This window comes from Zootoca vivipara, chromosome 2 (genome assembly GCF_965207765.1).
Source record: "Zootoca vivipara chromosome 2, rZooViv2.hap1.1, whole genome shotgun sequence".
Lineage (NCBI taxonomy): Eukaryota > Metazoa > Chordata > Lepidosauria > Squamata > Lacertidae > Zootoca > Zootoca vivipara.
The window spans coordinates 113849165-113865461 of NC_142584.1; the positions used below are offsets into that span (position 1 = coordinate 113849165).

At 45.5% G+C, this 16297-nt stretch overlaps 1 protein-coding gene across 2 annotated transcripts; it reads right to left on the reverse strand.

The window, feature by feature from the left end:
- Positions 1-267: 267 nt before the first annotated feature.
- On the reverse strand, positions 268-14747 carry LOC118081283 (zinc finger protein RFP-like). 2 transcript variants are annotated; one of them, XM_088664108.1, is made up of 7 exons: positions 14339-14747; positions 11740-11835; positions 9169-9399; positions 7980-8002; positions 6802-6920; positions 5869-5901; positions 268-1045 (listed from the first exon to the last, which is right to left on the reverse strand). In XM_088664108.1, the coding sequence occupies exons 1-7, from the start codon at positions 14726-14728 to the stop codon at positions 540-542; spliced, it is 1398 nt and encodes a 465-aa protein (XP_088520234.1). In that variant the 5' UTR covers positions 14729-14747; the 3' UTR covers positions 268-539. The 2 variants fall into 2 exon arrangements, with proteins under 2 accessions (XP_088520234.1, XP_060126767.2); XM_060270784.2 differs by having other exon boundaries at positions 14303-14747.
- Between the last annotated feature and the right edge of the window lie 1550 nt (positions 14748-16297).

Sequence of the window (16297 nt, forward strand, 5' to 3'; positions counted from 1 at the left end):
AAGGAGCTATCCTGCCTGACGTGGGTGAAGGGGTTCATTTTTTAGTCCTCTGTTAATCCAATGATGCATGCGTTTTTTATAGCTGCATAAGGTCTTGTGGGGAGAGGAAAGTTACCTAGAATTGCAGAGTTGCGAGGCGTCCTGAGGGTCATCTAGTCCCACCCCCCGCAGTGCAGGAAACATTTGCTGAACATGGGGCTCAAACCCACAACCCTGGGATTACGTCTCGTGCTCTGCCAAATCAGACATCTCAAAAGGAAAACAAGATTGAAGGTGAGGAAATTTATTAGGATTCCTAAAAGTGTGACTGTCTCTTTAAGAAGTAAGCTGCAGAGGGAATTCTGGGAAAAGGGACATGCAAAGCAAGAGCAAATCCATTTTTTTTTTGTTATTTCTGCTGATTTTGACTGGAATGAATCCTCTCAAAGGTCCCCTTGAAAAACTGCCCAACATGCTCTTGGCAGGTAAATGTTTTTTATATCAGTCACTCTGGTCTGGAGAGAAACTCCTGCTGGGCCTGAGAGGCAGATTTAGTCTCCTCAGGAGATACTGAGGTGGGTTTTTTTTTCGGACTGAAAAAAGAAAGGGAGGAGGGTCTCTCCAGAGAACGAGGCTCCTGAGAACGTGTAGAGTTCGGCTCCTGAGTCAGCGTCAGAAAAAGACACACATCCCCCTTCATAGTCCAGAGTCACCCGGATCCTCCTGGGCTCCTCATTCAGGGACAGAGGAGAGTCATCAGGGAAGTACTTGCCTCCACACTTCTCCAAAGCCCACACACCCTCCTCAGGCCTTAAGGGGAAGTGGCCCTTTCTCCTCACAGATTTCCTGGCAACCCCCACAGCCCACAATTTCCCACTTCCCACAGTGACTTCCCAGAAATGTCTGCCTGCTGTGAATCTCTCACGTCCCAACACACAAAACCAGTAGCTGAATCTCTCAGGATTGTTGGGCAGGACTTGCTTTTCGTTTCCCAATCTCACTATTTTCCTATTCTTGGACAGAATGAGTTGCGGATGGGCTGTGTCTGGATCCAGAGTCACATTTGCTGTTGGGGGAAAGATGAGGAAAAGAGAATATTAGGTAGAGTCAGCCAAGAGACAAAAACAGACAACTTGTTATAAACAACAACAACCAAAAACCCCAGATTCCCTTTCAGATCAATGGGATTTCTTTGCATCACATGCAAGACTCCTCTGTCCTTGCAGACTTTCATCAGAATAAATATCTTCCTTGTTGGTTTTTAAATCAGTTTTCTTCACTTTCCTATATTTGATGTGTATTGTGCCTGCCCTCCTCTCAACCCAGGAATTTTCTAAGAGGAAAAACCACCCAGTAATCTTTTACTCATCTTTTCTGTGTTAGTGCAGGAGAAAGAGAGGAGAATTGAAAGAGGCAGGAAAAGAGAGAAGCTGCTTTCCTCTGACAATATCTGTGGTCTTTGGTGATCTCTGGTTGGGGCGTGGGATGAGGACCCCCCTCCCCCATAGTAGTAGTAGTAGTAGTAATAATAATAATAATAATAATAATAATAATAATAATAATATCACACTTTCCTACCACCCTTCATCAATAGGTCTCAGGGTGGTTCGCAGCATAAAAATACAACATAAAAACAAATATAGGCGTCCCCTCACTTTCGCAGGGGTCATGTTTTGGGCCCACTAAGTGGGGAGCCTGTTTATTCCTGCTCTCCATCTCTCTCACCCACTTGCTCTCTCCTTGCCTTCCTACCATATTGGAAATTTAGGGCATGCCACCAGGGAAGAGGAGGCAGGTGGCAGGGCAATTTTACAAAGGACTGCTTATTCCGTGCTTCTCTTTTGGATTGAATATTTACGATAAGACTAGTTCCCTGGGGGAAAGGGGGAATAACTCAAAAGGTTAGCTCTCTGAAGATTTCTGGATGACTGAACATCTGAGGAAGCAAAAAGACAGGCTTAACAGGCTACAATGCAATAGCTAAAAAATAATAAATATTTTTGACAAAACATCACCATAACATTGTTGTTGTTGTTTAGTCGTTTAGTCGTGTCCGACTCTTCGTGACCCCATGGACCATAGCACGCCAGGCACTCCTGTCTTGCACTGCCTCCCGTAGTTTGGTCAAACTCATGTTCGTAGCTTCGAGAACACTGTCCAACCATCTTGTCCTCTGTCGTCCCCTTCTCCTAGTGCCCTCAATCTTTCCCAACATCAGGGTCTTTTCCAAGGATTCTTCTCTTCTCATGAGGTGGCCAAAGTATTGGAGCCTCAGCTTCACGATCTGTCCTTCCAGGGAGCACTCAGGGCTGATTTCCTTAAGAATTGATAGGTTTGATCTTCTAGCAGTCCATGGGACCCTCAAGAGTCTCCTCCAGCACCATAATTCAAAAGCATCAATTCTTTGGCGATCAGCCTTCTTTATGATCCAGCTCTCACTTCCATACATCACTACTGGGAAAACCATAGCTTTAACTATACGGACCTTTGTCGGCAAGGTGATGTCTCTGCTTTTTAAGATGCTGTCTAGGTTTGTCATTGCTTTTCTCCCAAGAAGCAGGCGTCTTTTAATTTCGTGACTGCTGTCACCATCTGCAGTGATCAAGGAGCCCAAGAAAGTAAAATCTCTCACTGCCTCAATTTCTTCCCCTTCTATTTGCCAGGAGGTGATGGGACCAGTGGCCATGATCTTGGTTTTTTTGATGTTGAGCTTCAGACCATATTTTGCGCTCTCCTCTTTCACCCTCATTAAAAGGTTCTTTAATTCCTCCTCACTTTCTGCCATCAAGGTTGTGTCATCTGCATATCTGAGGTTGTTGATATTTCTTCCGGCAATCTTAATTCCTGCTTGGGATTCATCTAGTCCAGCCTTTCGCATGATGAATTCTGCATATAAGTTAAATAAGCAGGGAGACAATATACAACCTTGTCATACTCCTTTCCCAATTTTGAACCAATCAGTTGTTCCATATCCAGTTCTAACTGTAGCTTCTTGTCCCACATAGAGATTTCTCAGGAGACAGATGAGGTGATCAGGCACTCCCATTTCTTTAAGAACTTGCCATAGTTTGCTGTGGTCGACACAGTCAAAGGCTTTTGCATAGTCAATGAAGCAGAAGTAGACGTTTTTCTGGAACTCTCTAGCTTTCTCCATAATCCAGCGCATGTTTGCTATTTGGTCTCTGCCCTTTCGAAATCCAGCTTGCACTTCTGGGAGTTCTCGGTCCACATACTGCCTTGTAGAATTTTAAGCATAACCTTGCTAGCGTGTGAAATGAGCGCAATTGTGCGGTAGTTGGAGCATTCTTTGGCACTGCCCTTCTTTGGAATTGGGATGTAGACTGATCTTCTCCAATCCTCTGGCCATTGCTGAGTTTTCCAAACTTGCTGGCATATTGGGTGTAGCACCTTAACAGCATCATCTTTTAAAATTTTTAATAGTTCAGCTGGAATATCATCACTTCCACTGGCTTTGTTATTAGCAGTGCTTTCTAAGGCCCATTTGACTTCACTCTCCAAGATGTCTGGCTCAAGGTCAGCAACCACACTACCTGGGGTGTACGAGACCTCCATATCTTTCTGGTATAGTTCCTCTGTGTATTCTTGCCACCTCTTCTTGATGTCTTCTGCTTCTGTTAGGTCCTTACCACTTTTGTCCTTGATTATGGTAATCTTTGTTCGAAATGTTCCTTTCATATCTCCAATTTTCTTGAACAGATCTCTGGTTTTCCCCATTCTATTGTTTTCCTCTATTTCTTTGCATTGCTCATTTAAGAAGACCCTCTTATCTCTCCTTGCTGTTTTTTGGAAATCTGCATTCAGTTTCCTGTATCTTTCCCTATCTCCCTTGCATTTTGCTTGCCTCCTCTCCTCCGCTATTTGTAAGGCCTCGTTGGATAGCCATTTTGCTTTCTTGCATTTCCTTTTCCTTGGGATGGTTTTCGTTGCTGCCTCCTGTATAATGTTACGAGCCTCCATCCATAGTTCTTCAGGCACTCTGTCCACCAAATCTAAATCCTTAAAACTGTTCCTCACTTCCACTGTGTATTCATAAGGGATTTGATTCAGATTGTATCTTACTGGCCCAGTTGTTTTTCCTACTTTCTTCAGTTTAAGCTGGAATTTTGCTATAAGAAGCTGATGATCTGAGTTACAGTCAGCTCCAGGTCTTGTTTTTGCTGACTGTATAGAGCTTCTCCATCTTTGGCTGCAGAGAATATAATCAATCTGATTTCGATGCTGCCCATTTGGTGATATCCATGTGTAGAGTCGTCTCTTGTGTTGTTGGAAGAGAGTGTTTGTGATGACCAGCTTGTTCTCTTGACAGAACTCTATTAGCCTTTGCCCTGCTTCATTTTGAACTCCAAGGCCAAACTTGCCAGTTGTTCCTTTTATCTCTTGATTCCCTACTTTAGCATTCCAATCCCCTGTAATGAGAAGAACATCCTTCTTTGGTGTCATTTCTAGAAGGTGTTGTAGGTCTTCATAGAATTGGTCAATTTCACTTTCTTCAGCACCGGTAGTTGGTGCATAAACTTGGATTACTGTGATGTTAAAAGGTCTGCCTTGGATTCGTATCGAGATCATTCTGTCATTTTTGAGATTGCATCCCATTACAGCTTTTGCCACTCTTTTGTTGACTATGAGGGCCACTCCATTTATTCTACAGGATTCTTGCCCACAGTAGTAGATATGATAGTCACCCGAACTGAATTCGCCCATTCCCTTCCATTTTAGTTCACTGATGCCCAGGATGTCTATATTTATTCTTGTCATCTCATTTTTGACCACATCCAGCTTACCTCCACTCATGGTTCTTACATTCCAGGTTCCTATGCAATATTTTTCTTTACAGCATCGGACTTTCCTTTCGCTTCCAGGCATATCCGCAACTGAGCGTCCTTTCGGCTTTGGCCCAGCCGCTTCATCAGCTCTGAATCTACTTGTACTTGTCCTCCGCTCTTCCTCAGTAGCATGTTGGACGCCTTCCGACCTGAGGGGCTCATCTTCCAGCGTCATAACTTTTATATGCCTGTTGTCTTTGTCCATGGAGTTTTCTTGGCAGGGATACTGGAGTGGCTTGCCAGTTCCTTCTCCAGGTGGATCACGTTTAGTCAAAACTCTCCACTATGACCTGTCCATCTTGGGTGGCCCTGCATGGCATAGCTCATAGCTTCTCTGAGTTATTCAAGCCCCTTCGCCACGACAAGGCATTGATCCATGAAGGGGTCACCATAACATAGCACCTGTTGTTTCCTTATTTCAAGCAAAAGATTAAATCATAGAACAAATAATTGCAAAGATGACAACTGTAGGTCTAAGGAATTAAAACAACTAGCGTGTTTAGCTGTAATTCCCACATTGCAGGGGGTTTGACTAGATGATCCTTGGGATCCTTTCAAACTCAGAAATGGTAAACCATACTAGAAAATGGCGGAATACAAAATGCAAATGCAGGTTCCCTATACATGAGAACTTGACAAGATGGACATTGGACTGACCCTTCAGGATTCTCTTTAAGGGCTTTTGTAAGATATTGTAAGGCTCTGAGGCTTTTCCCTACAATCAAGCAGAATATAAATTTTATGAAAGAAAGCAGAATCTATAAAATCGAGGTGGAAACCAGGATAATAGTCTATAGGCAGGAACGGAACTCAAGACTGGCATGCAGGTTCTTCGCAGGGACAAGCTCTGCCCCCAATCTGAGCCTTCAAACCCCCTCCCAGTTAATTCATGGGACAGACAAAGAACCCAAACACCACTAGAGGACTGTTACCCAGAGTTATGCCATTGATGGGGGTCTCAAAGTCTGCAGAACTGACGGTTCAACACCCATGAAATATCAATCCCCATCCCTCCTGTAAAATTGTTCTTCCCCTGGAAATTTACCCTTTTGAATCTGTTTTCTGTATAACACAGCATCTGAGGAAGTAAAAAGATATAAAGTGTAAGGGCAACACTCTTTCACCTGAAATAAATCTCCATACAAAAGTAACACTTCATAACGTGGCATCCTTAAATTCAAGTACAATTATTAAATATTAATTAAATTGTACAAAAATTAATTAAAAACTAGAACATCATAGTAAGAATCTATGAAAATAACTAAAGCTTTAAATAGCAGAATGAGAATATTCAGCATGAATCCTGATGGTCTCTGAACTTTGTCCCTGAAATTGGGCTCTACATTCTTGGACTGGAGGGGAGGCAGAGCAATAGGAATTCTGTAAAAGGATAAAGAGGGGAGATGAAGGCAGCCTTAACATCTTCCCAAGGAAAGTAGTGGGGGAAACTATTAAAGCCATAACTGTGAAACAGAAGGAGAAGTGAAGGTTGATGAGGAAGGATTGGCAGAGCTCTCATGCAAAAGGAAGTCCTTCCTCACATTCTACACATCTTTAAAGTTGTTAACAAGCATAATTGTGCCTTTGGGGCTCATATGCTCTTGCTTCCACTCTCAATGTGGGAACTCTCAGGAGATTTTGACACATGAAACACTAGATATAGCAGCTGCAGGGGGACGTCTGAGGAGGATACAGATCAGGCCATGGCTCCACTGTTGAGAAACAAGCCTGAGCAGGAGGCAGAGGGGGGCTTCTTAATGCCCTTTGACTCCATTCAGAGCAGGAGAGCCTCCAAAAGGACAAACCCAGATTGTGTAGGCGGGGAACCAAAAGGAAAAGGAGGTTCCGTAGAATTGTAAACAGAAGCACATGGGAGGAAAAAATTCTGACTTTGCTCTACACTCTGTTTCAGCCATGTTCGGTTCTGAAGAAGTATTAGAATTCCCAGTGTGAAATCCTGGCAGCCATTATTCATTACCCTTCAATTGTTTCATTGCATCTTCTACAAGGTGATTTAGAACACAGGATTCCAAGATCCTGTTCCTTAGCTCTCGAGGGAAAGCAAGTGGCTTCTCTGGACTCTCTCTTTTCTCATATCTGGTGAAAAGAAAAACAATGAATTGTGGCACTGTCTCCCAAATTATTGCAGGAGATCTCAATGACATGAACAAAGTGAAAGTTTATTTCCCAACAGGCCATTTTCAGAATTCAGCTTCAACTCGTGACTCACATCCAGTCCATCACCCACCTCCAAGCATTTCAACTTCCTGCCCTGACTGAGATGGAAAAGCGGGAAAAAGCTGGGTGTCCACCACAGATTGGGGAGACCTCAGTCCAAAACCCCTGAGGACAGCTATCAGCGGCTTCGTAAGGATGCTAAACAGCACAAGGGACAAGATGTAACCCCAAGCGACACCACCGTAGGGCTCCCATGGCTTCCAACGATGCTGCCCCATAACAGCTTTCTGGGAAGGTCCCAGGATGTAAGAATCAAACCCCTGAAGTGGAATGCCTGCCATCTCTCCATCGCTGAGCCTCTCCAGAGGACGTGAGTGATGTCCAAAGTTGCCCAGCGGTCAAGGACAACAACCTCCACCCTTCCTGCCCCCCTCTCTCACCCAGGAAGGACACAACTCCATGCCTAACTGGACTCTCCCTCCAGAGGCAAAAAACAACCTGACTTTCCCCCTCCCCCTCTCCAGACCAACTTCAACCTCTCACGCTGGAAACGCTTCCATGAAAAATAACCTACCTATTCTAGACCAACAGACCTTCCCTCCCTAAGAGCCTCAAAGGGGCTGAATTAACAGTTGGGGGGCTTCTAGTTGGACACGGAAATCTATTGGTACTTCCTAAGCACTTCCCAAGCATCTTTGGGACCAAAGTCCATTAACAGAAAGTGCAAGAGAAAGAAAAGAGCCCCCATCCCTGGGTGAAGTGATGTGGGGAGGGAGGAGGCAGTTGACCTTGAACCTTGGAGGGAGAATTGGGGGGGGGGCTACAAGTTCAAAAGAGGGGGCTCAACTTTTACCTGTGAGATGCTGTAGGGATTGAGTCCTGCAGTCTCTCCCCTGCAACCCCTGGAGAGCTATTTTTAGGTTCTTGCATCCCGGCCTCATGGAGGGATGCTAATGGGAATGAGCCAGATCCACTTACCTCTGCAAGGTGCTTCTCACATCCTAAAGGGAAAAAGAGAAGGGAATTTACTGCACACCACAGGCCACACTAGGAAGACCCCTCAGACCCTGGCCCTTGGATGTCAGTCTGCCTTGTACATGCCAAGGTTTTGGGTAAGGATGGTGGAATCAGCCGGTTTTCATTTCTCACAGCTTTTATTTTTCCAATCTGAAATTATTAATTTTCCGATATCAGGTTCTCCACATTTCTACATCATTTTGCCATTATTGTTTAAAATCCTTATGAAAATCCACCAGCATTTTAGGGAAATTTCACCTTTGTGGGTTCAAGAGAAGATTCCACCCCATCTCTTGTCTTACATTATAATTTATTAACTTTAATCCAGTTTGCATTGTGCAATTCAGACATACGTAAACCTACAGGACAATCCTGCCAGGACACTATCCCAAATTGTCTCCCATAGAAGTCCCCAAATTTCAAATTCTATTTTCCATCGGGAAGTGAAAAAAAAGCACCCTCAGCATAAAATGCCTCCAAAGGGGTAATAAAACAACTCAGTGTTTCTTTGGGCTCCTCCAGACCTCTGCTTTTCCTGTGTCCAGAAAACATGAGTCCAAATGGTTTTGCTTTGCCCTGCCACTTTCCCTCAGACAAAACCTTGCTCCAAAGCAAATATCAATCTAGAGAAAACCTGGCTGATGTTTTCTCTCATTCAGCAGTAAACATTGGGTTTTCCTTGGGGAAAGGGGTGGGACAAGCAGCAATCTGGATGAGTCCCTCTGTCTTGCTGTTTGGTCACTGTGACTGAGCACCATTTTGGGCTGATCTGGATCCACGGGGAAGGTGATCAACCCAGAAACTGTGGAGGGAAGTGGAAGAGAAGCTTGGTCAAGAGACTGGCTCATGTTGGAAGGAGGCCTGAATGCATCCTAGGCGAAGTCCCCCACAGCTGGAAGGCATTCGGAGACAAATCATCAGCAAAAAGCAGAAAATCACCTCCCTCTCCATCAATAACACAGAAGAATCTCTAGTCTGCATTCAGGTGAGTTAAGCATCCCAGGTCTCTTGGGTCTTCCTGTCCATTACAAACCTGACTAGAGGCTCCATCATCTGAACCCCTAAACTCCTTGCATACATGAAAGGGGCACATAAAGGATGGGAGGCAGCCTTTTCATGGATCCTCTGGCTGTTCCTGCCACCGTCTTACCTGCAGGAGTTCACTCGCTGCCTGGTGACGCTTCTCCTCCATCTCCTGGATGATCCTCTCAAGGGAGGAGAGTTTCCTGGAGAGTCTGGCCAGCTGCTCATCCCTTTTCTCTGCAATCTCCTTCTCCACCTCTTCCACATGAGTCAGCAGACGCTTTTCTTCTTCTTCCAGGAATTGGCGCAGTACTTTGAACGTCTCCACAGTCTTCAGCCTCTCCATTTCTGTTAATTTCTGCAAGAAAAGAGGAGGTCTGAGTGTGGAAGATGGTCAGCCTTCAAAACATCTGGGAGAGAATTATGAGAATTCCACAGGGAGGACACCTCTGATTTTTCATTTTTTTGAAACATCCAGTGGCTAAAGATGTAAACATTTATTTTGATCTTTCTATTGACTTCTATTTTGCAGAGGACTACAGCCTAAAGCAAGCAGCTTTTTTTCCTAGCCATGAATATGTGGGATGTAAAAACATATTGCAGTCAAATACAACATTCCTACAACGCACATGGCTGGGAATGTTTTGTATCACTCAGGAGAAAACTTGCTGGTTCCTCCTGAGCTGCAACAGACTTCCTTGGCTTGTGACTTAATGTGGGTGTGGCCTGTTCTTGGTAGAGGAGCACATGGCCTCCATGTTCTGCTCTCTGTGTTCTCCATTGTGTGTTCCTAAGAGTTAGGAGAAGTGACTGTGACTATTTCCCTTAGTAAGGTTACCAGACGTCCCCGTTTCCCGGGACATTCCCCAGATTTACAAATCAATCCCCATCCAAAATCCTATCATTCCGACTGAAGTTGCAAAGTGGTAACCTTACCTTATGGGATAGTTCACATAGTTATATGTTGTTCTGTAAATTAAGTCTGCCTTCAGGGATCTTATTGTGAACTGGATGATTGTAAGTAAACTAGTTTTATGTTAACTTTAATCAGATGGTCGCGTCTATTGTTTTAGGACAGATATAAAAAAGGGAAACCAGGAATCCTAAATAGTGAGGCTGCAACTAGCTAACCTCTGTGTAATTTAAAAGGGGGGATGTTTAACAACTCTGCTAAGTTATAGAACTTGCTGGCGCAAGTTTGGTAGACCACAAGCTTGACATGAGTCAACAGTGTGATGCAGCAGCTAAAAAAGCCAATGCAATTCTGGTCTGGTCAGACCTCACCTGGAATACTGTTTCCAGTTCTGGGCACCACAGTTCAAGAAGGATACTGAGAAGCTGGAACGTGTCCAGAAGAGGGCAACCAAAATGGTCAAAGACCTGGAAACGATGCCTTATGAGGAACGGCTTTGGGTATGTTTAGCTGGGTATGTTTAGCTTGGAGAAGGTTAAGGGGTGATATGACAGCCATGTTCAAATAGATAAAAGGATGTCATACAGAGGAGGGAGAAAGGTTGTTTTCTACTGCTCCAGAGAAGCGGACACGGAGCAATGGATTCAAACTACAAGAAAGAAGATTCCACCTAAACATTAGGAAGAACTTCCTGACAGTAAGAGCTGTTTGGCAGTGGAATTTGCTACCAAGGAGTGTGGTGGAGTCTCCTTCTTTGGAGGTCTTTAAGCAGAGGCTTGATAGGCGTACGTCAAGAATGCTTTGATGGTTTCCTGCTTGGCACGGGGGTTGAACTGGATGGCCCTTGTGGTCTCTTCCAACTCTATGATTCTAAGTTAGGAAGGATATAATAAAATAATATATTTTCTCCTGCCTCCATAAAATCCCCACAGGATATTCCCTGTATGTTTTGAGGCATTATAACCAGAGTTCATAGCTGTTCAGAGAACATCCTTGGACTTAAAACACCCCTCAGTTTAGACTGGGGCCATTTTGCTGTAGGAAGGCAACAGAAACAGAGGAGGATGAGGAGAAAGTGCAGAGTTTATCCCCATAGCTCCCTGAATTTCCTAAAGATGAACAATAGCGCACATTCAGAAAGACAACTCTTTAGTAATATTTATTTGATTTGAATTGAAATGCTTTCACCTTATCAGCTCACAATTCCTCAGACTTTTCCTTGACTGCTATTCACATAATAAACGATAATGGGAAATACATTGTTACCTTGAGTTACAAACATCTCAGGTTACAAACTCCGCTAACCTGGAAGAGGTACCTCGAGGTGAGAACTTTGCCCCAGGATGAGAACGGAAATCGTGTGCCAGCGGTGCAGCGGCAGCAAGAGGCCCCATTAGCAAAAGCACGCCTCTAGTTAAGAACAGTTTCAGGTTAAGAACAGACCTCCAGAACGAATTAAGTTTGCTATTCCTGAAAAAATATGGAGCTCAAAACAGAGCAATCCTTTGAAATTCACACCTCTGAATTGTTCAAGGTTGACTCAGCCAGGTAATGTTCACAAAAAAATGTATTTATGAGGGTAAAATACAGATCAAAATATTTATACAAGGAAGTAGCTACCCTAACATCTGATTCATTTTCGGAATAATAAATGAATAAACAAACTGATATGGAAAAAGGAGAAATGGGGAGAAGCTGAAATGGGCAGATTTCCCCATCCCTCCTAAGTCCTAACTCGATTCTTCACGTGCTTGTTCCCTCACTAGTAACAATACAGACACACACCAGGAGGTCTTTGCTTTCCTTGTCCAGGTCTGCTTGATAGGCCAAAATTTCCTCTCTCTCTTTCCTCAGAATCTTCAGGTGGTGACAGATCTCTCCCTAAAGAGAAAAGGAAAAACTCAGGTTTGATTGAAACACACAGAGAGATGAATATTACACTGGCTTCATGCGCTCGGTGGCCTTCCTATAATAGCAAAGCACTTTACTGGAGGAAATAAGAGTCTAGAGGTTTTCAATCTTTTTGGGTCCACGACTCCCTTGACCAACTACCTTTTTTCTCCAGCACCCCTGTGGGGCTCAGGATCCCAGTTAGGTCCCCCCTTGCTTGCAGAGCTGGCAGCCCCTCACCCTTTCTCAAACACCCTCCCCTGCAGAGTGCTCTCTCAGCCTCCTCTCCTCTCCCTTATCCTTAGGAGTCCTCCTCTTGGTCTCTGAGCTGCCCCAAAGAGAGGTGCCTCCTCACGCTGCCCCACAGGGGCCTGGGACTTGTCTGTCCATTCCTTGCCAGTTTGCTTGCTTACTTTGAGGCTGCCTCAGATCCTGGCAACCAAAACCCCTGTCCAGCCCAGACGCACCATTTGCCTGCGGAGCTTGTAGCCAGGGCTGCTGCATGTGCTGCAACAAACAGTTGCACAAGCCTTTGGGAGGCAGAGATGACATCCAGGGAGGGAAGGAAAGAGGGACAGAGGCCAATGTTGCCAGCAGCACCCGTGAGTGAGCATCATTCAAGGCACCCCAGGGTGCCACAGCACACTGGTTGAAAACCACTGCAGAACTGGGGTGGAAACTTTTTCTAGTGCAACAAACTAGTCTGGAGAAGAGCAAAGGCAGCCATGCTTGCTCCTTTGTCTCCTCCCAGGAAAGTCCCAGCCTGACTTCTCATCTTGAGGTCCCAGGGAGACGTGGGAAGAGGAGGAGGAGGAAGAAGGGGTGAGGCAGGATCCAACCTGGGATGTATCAGTCTAACATTAAAGAGATAGTGAGGTCAGCCCAAGAGGCTAGAGATACAGGAATAAAGCAGCGCTTCTCAAAACTTCACCCATTCCAAGCCCCTCTTCTGCAAGCCTAGGGCTTTTCCCCACTACCTCTTGACCCCACTGCTTTGCCACTTAATTGTGTCAGATGGCAATGCAGGTCTTCTGCAACTTGTGAGTTATCTTCTCTGCAGTACCCTGTTTCTCATATTTTAAGACATACCCATAAAATAAGCCATAGCAGGATTTTTAAGCATTCAAGGAATATAAGCCATACCCCGAAAATAAGACATAGTGATAGGCACAGCAGCAATGCCGGCCGCAGCAGGAGGAGGAGGAAAAAAATAAGACACCCCTTGAAAATAAGCCATAGTGTGTGTTTTTTGAGGAAAAAATAAATATAAGACGTGTCTTATAATATGAGAAACACGGGTAGTCAGAGCCCACATGTGCTTGGACCACCAGGGGAGATGAAAGGGCTGCACCTTCTTCCATTTCTGGGCCAAAGAAGTTCTTGCTGCGGCCAGAATCCACCTAAGTAGCTCCTTCGGTCAGAAGATTGCTGTCTGGTCATCAGGGCCATCTTGAGCAGGTCGGGCGCCCTGGCGCTGAGACGCGGAGATCGCTCCGGCGCCCCCGCCCTTGCAGCGCGCAGTACGGCTTCCGCGGGGCTTCGCCGTGCAGCGCCCCCCTGCCGGCCCGGCGCCACCCGGACTGCACCTAGAGCCGGGCCTGCTGGTCATCCCACCAGTTCAAAAGGGGCAGCTTCATTTCATTATCTTTACTATTTTGTGGCATTATTGACATTGCATGGCACAGGAGCATTTTTGCACCACTGTAGTAGAACAAGTGAATTATTTTAAAAGGGATTAAAAGGCATTTTTAAAAGCTTTTTTCTGAAGCATAATGAGAATCTTATTGCTTTTACTGTATATAATTGCACAGGTCCAATTCTGAGTTGTCATGGAAAAGTCACCTTTCCCCCTAGCCTAGTCTTTGCAGATGCTACTATGAACCTTCCCACCATTTGGGACGGGAAAAGATCCTCAACACAGATACACACTGAAACCTTATTGCACAGGCCCCACAGCACCCCCAGAATAAGGGTGCTCCCCACCAGTAGGTGCTTCCACCACCACCCCTCACTCCAAAATCTGATTCCGACATATACTTTGGCGGGGGGGGGGGAGGAATCCTGCACCATCTGGTCAATTCCTGGCCACTTCCCCCCCCCCCCTGCAGCTGATCCTTGATGCCCTCTGCTTTGCAGGGCATTGAGGAGGCAGCCTGCTAGCCAAAGGAGACATGTACTTAGTTGTGTATGTGGAATTTATATCTGTAGTTTCTAAATATTTATAAAGCAACCTTCCTGGGGGATGGGAATGAGGTTAACCCTTTCTGGCCGAGAGAAAGACTTCAACTCCCTCCTCCCAGCCATCCCAGGAGCCCTCAGGCTTCCCCTGGGCTGCGTTTTACATAATAAACAACCACCAATTTATGCCATGCCTACTTTGGACCTGAGAATGAAAAATAAAACATCCCAAGAAGAATCCACAGCTATTTCTCCCCCTAAAGATCCAGGGATCTCCTACCTTGTACTCCTCAGACGCCTCCTCCAGAGGAATCACCTTGTGATTTTCATGTTCCTTTGATTTGTCACACACCACGCAGATGGGGGCTTCGTGGACTTTGCAGAAGAGCTTCAGGGGCTCCTGGTGCTTCTCACATACTCTTCCGTTTCTTTCCTCTTCTTTCCCATCTTGAAAGCTGAGATTCTCGATTAATTCTAAGACGTTTGCCAAATGCCGGTTGGGGATGAGGCTCCTTCTCTGGACTCTTTTTCTGCACTGAGGGCAGGAAGCCTCTGCCTCCGATTCCCCCCAGCACTGGATCAAGCAGGACCGGCAGAAGTTGTGCCCACACTCTGTAATAATCACTGGATCCTTAAAATATTCCAGGCAGATGGAGCAAGTGGCTTCATCTCGGAGACGCTGCATGTGACCCCCGGCAGCAGCCATGGCTCCCTCACCAAAGACCCGAGTTAAGTTTCACTTTCTCAGTTTTTAGTCACTGGGTGTTTCCCTTCCTGGAAATGACTCAGAAACTCAGAGACCACGTGATCTTAAAAAAAAAAATGTCCCCAGGTCTTTGCATTTGGTGAATGTTTTCTCAAGTAGCAGCTTCCCATGCTTTTGATTACACACAAACACACACCCCTAGTAAGTTGTGGTATTCATATTGTAACATTTTCATTCATAGACTTTGTGATAGGAAAAAAACTGCTCCTTTCCCCTTATGGAGTACCCTAGAGCCCGTAGAGTCCTTATGTAGGTTCACTATCGGTAGGAGAAAAACAACAGAGGCCAACCAGAGAATATTGAGAAGCAAAACAGCTAGTCAGCATGATCTTTATAAACTGTTGCAACAGGGTGCTCACACCCCACCCCCACGCAGGAGGGAGGAGGAACCCAGAACATTGGTATGCAAGCCCTTACGGTATATAGACTTTTGAAATTGCCACCCTGTAGCTCAAGTCCACCCCCACACCCTGGGGGATACATCACTGAAGGGGCAGTCTACAGCAGAAATCCAGTCTGCCAGGATACCTGATAATGGTCACTGATTGCATTACCTGGGCAAAGAGACAATGGGGAGGTTTTCCATTTTCCTTCCTCCTTGCAGCGGAGAAACATTTGAGGTCAATTTGGGAGTCAAAATGGCTTCAGGATTGTTCTTCTGCACTATTTCAGACACGTGGTTTATATACTTATGTACGGTATGTGTTTGCCTTGTACAGTTATTAATAATATGTGTGTGTGTGTGTGTGTGTGTCACCTTAGAATTCCTATAACAAGCTTCCTTGTCATTTTTGAATTGGAGATAATCTGCCTCTGCCCTAAATGGACAGGAGTTTTGATTTATCAAGCAGGACTTGATTCCGTTTCCGTGAAGAAAACTCCTGAATTGCACATTTATTCAAATTCCAATTGAAACTATCCTAGTTTAATGAGTGCAACAAAACTGATGAACTTGTTCCAGTGATGCCAGCTTTTCCAAGTCTGGTAGTCCTTTCCACCACCAGCCCCGCCCCCCTGCCGCACCTTGCCTCTTAGCGCCCCCCCATGTAATGCCCCCGCCCACTTTGAGAAGCACTGCTTTAAACACTAGCATGAGCACCTTAAATTAAGCCCATAAATATCCTTGCAGCCAATGCAGCTGTTTTAGGGGTTCTAGGAGTACCAGCGGGAACCCTACCCAGGGATCTGGCTGCTAGTCATCTTCGAGGGCTGCCCCATGCACAGCACATGGCAACAACCCAATCTGGAAGTCACTGGAGCAATTGCCTCTCCCTGCATTAAGCGCTCTGACCTGCCACTTCCATGTCTCAGCTTTCCTACGGCTGGTCAGGAAATCCTCTGCCAGGGCCACGGCTTGGGCGCAGCTCTCTGGATCCTCTTCCCTGACCCAGCTTTGCAGCTCAGGAGGAAGGATGGCCAGGAACTGCTCCAAGATCAGCAGGTCCACCGTAGTGTTCTGAATAATGTTTTTTATAGGGTAGGGTAGGGGGCGCAGGGGCAATGCCCCCC